The sequence below is a fragment of the Zingiber officinale genome, chromosome 7A, assembly GCF_018446385.1.
Source record: "Zingiber officinale cultivar Zhangliang chromosome 7A, Zo_v1.1, whole genome shotgun sequence".
Taxonomy (NCBI): domain Eukaryota; kingdom Viridiplantae; phylum Streptophyta; class Magnoliopsida; order Zingiberales; family Zingiberaceae; genus Zingiber; species Zingiber officinale.
In genome coordinates this window covers 39940880-39946361 of record NC_055998.1, presented here as the reverse complement: position 1 = coordinate 39946361, position 5482 = coordinate 39940880, and the positions used below count along the sequence as shown (strand labels likewise).

At 41.9% G+C, this 5482-nt stretch overlaps 1 protein-coding gene across 2 annotated transcripts; it reads right to left on the bottom strand.

Annotated features, from left to right (window-relative positions):
* Window positions 1–1000: 1000 nt before the first annotated feature.
* On the bottom strand, window positions 1001–5002 carry LOC122001353 (beta-1,2-xylosyltransferase XYXT1-like). Of its 2 annotated transcripts, none has more exons than XM_042556061.1 (7): window positions 4764–5002; window positions 4572–4643; window positions 3493–3561; window positions 3340–3405; window positions 3158–3223; window positions 1507–2648; window positions 1001–1233 (listed from the first exon to the last, which is right to left on the bottom strand). In XM_042556061.1, the coding sequence occupies exons 1-7, from the start codon at window positions 4921–4923 to the stop codon at window positions 1081–1083; spliced, it is 1728 nt and encodes a 575-aa protein (XP_042411995.1). In that variant the 5' UTR covers window positions 4924–5002; the 3' UTR covers window positions 1001–1080. The 2 variants fall into 2 exon arrangements, with proteins under 2 accessions (XP_042411995.1, XP_042411996.1); XM_042556062.1 differs by having other exon boundaries at window positions 3358–3405.
* Between the last annotated feature and the right edge of the window lie 480 nt (window positions 5003–5482).

The following is a 5482-nucleotide window of genomic DNA, read 5'->3' as shown; positions in this document are numbered from 1 at the left end:
TCGAAGCGATTTGATCGGGTCAGATCGAGCAGAGACCGTTGGCTGATCGGTCGACCGAATACAAGGATCAGTCGACCGAACCTAAGCTCGATCCACAGAGCCTGCATCCAGACGGGAAGTTGGGAAAGTACACAGGTTCAGTCGACCGAACCTGGGGATCGGTCGACCGATCCCCCTCTCGAAGTCAAACCCTGATCCCGAAGATCAGGGGCTCTGGATGAGTCTTGGAACCCCTATATAAAGGGGTCTCGAACAGAACAATGAAAAACAACGAAAATTATCAACTCTGTAATTCTCTTCTAAGCAACCTCTGTGCTCTTAAAGTGTAAAAGGTTTCTCCGTCTTCAAAGAAGGAGACTCTTTTAGTACGTCTTTCTACACCTTGGATTAACAACCGTCTCGATTGTAACCAAGTCAAATAGCTGAGTCGTCTCTCTTTTCTTTTCTATTAATTACTTTAATTATTAGTGTTGCTTTTATTTTAGAGTTGAAAGTTTGAGGAGGATATAATTTTTGATTGCAGGTAATTCACCCCCCTCTTGTCGATCCTCGTTGCACCAACAGTTCTCTCCCTTAGCCAGATATGCACGCACGCACATTCATACTCATCTTCTACTATTATTTTCTCTTTCGTACACTATTCTTTTAGGGAAAAAGTACCTGACTTGAGCGTCAGAAGATCTACGTCGAAGACTTTTTCCCTAGTTTCTGGTCTCTAACGCTCCGTATGCTTGTCTGAATATGTGCAAAGCTTGAGTACCGCCGATCTTATTACCATTGTCCAGGAGGTACCACTTGGGGGTTCACTTTGCTGGTATACATATACTGATTGGGTCAAAATCGCCTCTCTACTAATACCAATATCATCTCAGTCAATTTTCGTTTGACTGATATTTTAAACAGGATCAATTCAAATTCTGAAACTTTGTTTGCGGAGTTCACAGTCAATTTTCGTTTGACTGATATTTTAAACAGGATCAATTCAAATTCTGAAATTTTGTTTGCGGAGTTCACATTCCTCAGTGAACTTTCTTATTATATTAATTAAACTGAGACGAAACAAATGTCCGATCTCGGAAGTCACCGAAAGATCAAAAGCCTCCTCAACCCAGGTCTGGCGGTACTCCACAGCCAAAACACAACAAAGAAAAGAAGAAACCCATCAAGAGCTTTCATTTCCAGATCCATCATCTTCATCCTCTCAGTTCGTCTCCGTGGCAGCATCAATTCTCCCTGCCCAACATAAGTGTTTGACACTAGTTAGTTCCTTCATTGTTCCTCCTTCTTCCTAATTTAATTTCCCATGAACCTGGCGGCCGGCCCCAAGAAAAAAGCCACAAGATATTGAAATTTAATATGATTCTTTTGTAATTTCATCTAATATTATATATATTATTCTGTTACAATTCGTCAGTTGGAATGAGGAAAAATTGTAGCATTCTACGGTTTGATAGAGCGACGAACTGTTGCTAATATACTCCTAAACCTGCCCACGTCGAGCTTTACCTTTTGGTGGTTGAGAAATATATTCCAGAACGCATTGAATCCCTGCTTCTTCTGGATCGAAATCGGGTCCCTGAAGACGACATGATCTCTCGGGTACTTCTCCCACAGCGTGCTCTCCTCCACTTTGATCTCATATTCCGCGTACTTGAGTCCCATCGCCGGCGCCGGCTCCGCGAAGATGTACCTGCACCCGTCGGCCAACTGGCAGCAGGGGATAATCTGCACCACCGTCGCGTTCGCCGGCAGGAACACCATGTTGGTCAACCCAGCGCCGTGGATCCCCATCAGCACGTCGACGGAGTTGACCAGCCGCGCGAAGCGGGATATGTTCCGCGCCTCCTCTGGGCCCGCCGTGATCAGCTTGAACCCCACGGACTTCACCATTCTCATCACCTCCCTCTCGTTCACGAAGGACCGAGACCCTCGCCGGAGAATCAGCAGCAGCCTGGGCTTGCCCCGGGAAATTCCCCTGCTGATGCTTCGTAATTTCAGGGAGAAGCAACTTCTTAGGAAGTCCCTGAAGTCGCGCATGGAGACGCCGTCAGGGGACTTGGTGGCGTCGATTCCGAGCGCGCGGTGACTGAAGAGGCCGACGTGGGCTTGCGGGAAGCAGTGTACTTCGCCGTCGCCGGCGTCGAGATTGATGGGCGGGTAATTGGAGAGGCGCTCCAGGATGGGGCGATACTTGACCATGAAGGGGTAGTTGAAGTCGGAGACGAGGAAGCGGACCTCTCCGTGGAATCGGCGGACGGTCATGAAAAGGGGGATGATGACGTCGGTGAAATCGTGGAAGTAGTTTCCGACGAAGCCTCCGGTGGAGAAAAAGGCGGCGGGGACGGCGTGGGTGACTGTGCAGCGAGGAGGTGGTGGCTGTCGGCGCTGGTAGTCGGCGGCGGTGGCAGTGGCGAGGGAGATGGTGAGCTCCTTGATGGGTTCCATGGTGGCGTGCTCCCACTTGCGAGGGTAGGGCCGCAGCTTCCATGTCGTGTTCTGCGACGGACGCGTGAGAGGCGACGCCAGGAGGATGGTGGAGGATTTGGGGACCACTCGGACGTCGCCGTCGACCTGACACGTGTCGGATCGAGGAGCCGTGAAGTCGCACATCACACGGCTCTCCTTCCTTGGGATCTCTCCGTTGGATTCTGCAATGGGTCAAGAGAACGCCATCACATTTATCAATAATGCCAATTAATTCGGTACCAACGGCAAGAAAGTAGCCTCCAAACTTCCAAACTTCATACACAATAAACACCGTAAATCTATTCTATTAATCATTTAGAGGTGGCAAAAGGGCTGAAATTGCCCTGACTTAGTCCGGCCGGCCAATAGGAGTTGGACCGTGCTAAGCTGGACTTGATTTGATTCACCAGTTGAGCTGATTCAGATGCATCCTACTAGGCCGAACTTAACCGGTGGACTCAACCAAGCATGAGCTCAGGCCTGGCCTAAGCACTAGATTGATTGTGGCTGTGCCCGATTGAGTCATGCGTCGAGCCCATTTTAGCTCGCCATTTGAATGGACTAATTAGGCTCGATTGAGTCATGATGCCCAAGTTCCTGATCAGTCAGCTAGTTTAACCCGGAATACTTAATGTATCACAATTGTTACTTAAATTATATTATGCATGTTTTGAAAAGAGAATAAAAAGACCTGTCAGCTCTTCTTCTTCCTTTTCATTTGAGTCGGGAGGTGAATTTGACAAAATCGAGTCTGCGACTGTGAGATGCAATTGCAAGTTAAGAAATAATTAAATACATAAATTCAATTATGCGTGAGTAGAAAACGATTTTCAATTTTAAAAAAGGATAATTTTGTTGGTTATATATATATACTTGTATTTGAGTCATCACCATCTTCATTTTGGTCGAATTCTAGCTGCAGCGACACTGTTTGATTGCCTGCATCAAAGAGATAATTTCTCTATTAATCACAATAGTATGTTATTTTATTCTAGAAGAATAACAATACTAAAAAAATGGGCTCACTCGATGCTGATTCCTTCGTCTTCTCTTCTTCTGCTACTGTAGAGGTTTCCTTGGTTGTTAGATCTGCATCTAAGTGATGGCACATATAAAGTACATTAGTTACTTATCATTAGAGCCACCTTTTGCTATAATTAGAAACATATTTATTGCTAATTAAACAACAAATTGTGTTATCTATGGAAGCATCCCAATTCTAGCCTACTTTTCCTTGGTCATTGTGGAAACATTCCTTTACCAATGTCTACTAATTAACTCCCACTAACTAAACTTGACGTGGAGGAATGTTATCGTATGAACCAATTAAAGCTAACTTACAGTAATTACCAAACAGAAGTATAAGCCACAATTTGTTTAAAATTAATAAGGAAATCAGATAATTAAGATAGAGTTATCATTAATTTTCGTCTTGTTCGTATTAATTTTCTCTACAGATAAGTGCAACAAAGTTAAACCCAATAATATTATCATTGAATCTTTGGGGTAATTAATTAATTAAAATCCTATTTCTGCTCTGGAAAAAACAATGATATTAATTGCAAGACAGCTATATATAACTCATATTCATCAAATTGCTTCACGAAAGAGACTGCCTTCCTATCTCCTTTGCTAATACACGTATAAAAGCCATAGTAGCGCTTCCAAATACACGTCGATTACTTATCAAGTGACACTGCCAGATGGTAGTTGAAATCTCATACTTAATTCTAGTCACGTTCAATTCCACGTGATGCATACTTTAACATATATAGCTATGCACACATATAATTTTCGTTCACCTTTAGTTGTTTGCATTAAAACTAAGCACCAATTCTGACTTACCACCAACAGCTACCAGTGACAACTTAACCATAGATTGTCATCGCATTCACTGCCCAAATTGACTTCCTTAAAGATGCCCTAATTAATGATGATGGATATATTTATGTGTATTTGTATAGGAAGAAAACTAATTAAAAGAACTAGAAATGGTGCAGGTTGCAATGATCTCCCAAGCTCTGGTAATTAAACTAATTCAACTAGAGAGTTCAAAAGATGATTATATCAGTACTTAATAATTAGAAAGCTTACTGATCACTAACCTTGTTGAACCACACCTGATTCTCGCACCATGGGCAGAGAAACATTTTCATAGCTTGAAAGTTGCATACTTACTGCACATATATGCACACACATAAATAATTTTCTGTACTGAAACAGATATATCACCATGCATATATATGAATAATAATCTGCATGAAATTAGTAAAACTGTAGGTCGATAGCTTAATTACATGTAACCATGGTGCTGGAACTGGACTTCATGAGGCACACAAGAAGAAGAGTGATGAGAAGGCATCCAAAGAGAGCAACATGGCTGAGCTTCCTAGAAGGCCTGAGATGGCTGAGGAGATTATGGTGATCAGAAGGCTTCATCGAATTACAACCTTTCATCAAAACCTTCGAGATTGAGAATCTAACTATAATATCGAAATTATACTAATTATGTCGTGTAGATATGTACAACTTGGTGTGCAACTCTTTGAGTCGGCCTTGTCTTCTTTATATAGGGAGTATCGAAGCAGTGGATTGAGGATTGTTACAAGGTTTTGAACCACGCTTAATATTTTTTTAAAGATCTAGTCAGCACACAAGGGTGACCCACCATGCAGCAGTTTATATTCCCATACCAGCAACTTATAGCATATTGTTTCTTGCTTATAACATGGGCATGTATTTATTTGTTTATTTTGTCAATATCTTAATTAAGCATACACTTTCGTGGAACATTAATGAATATTCACTACAATAAATTAACAACACATCAACAACGATTTGGGACGCATTATTAATAATAGTTTTACGAGTTTAGTAATTTCATAAAATCTTAGTTTTTTAAAGTCTAAATTTATGAATCAAAGATAAATGAAAATTATTTGTAAAGGGGACACTATCATCTACCTTTCAAGTAAGTATTAATTAACAAGTCTTATTTTTAATAGATTTTATTGTG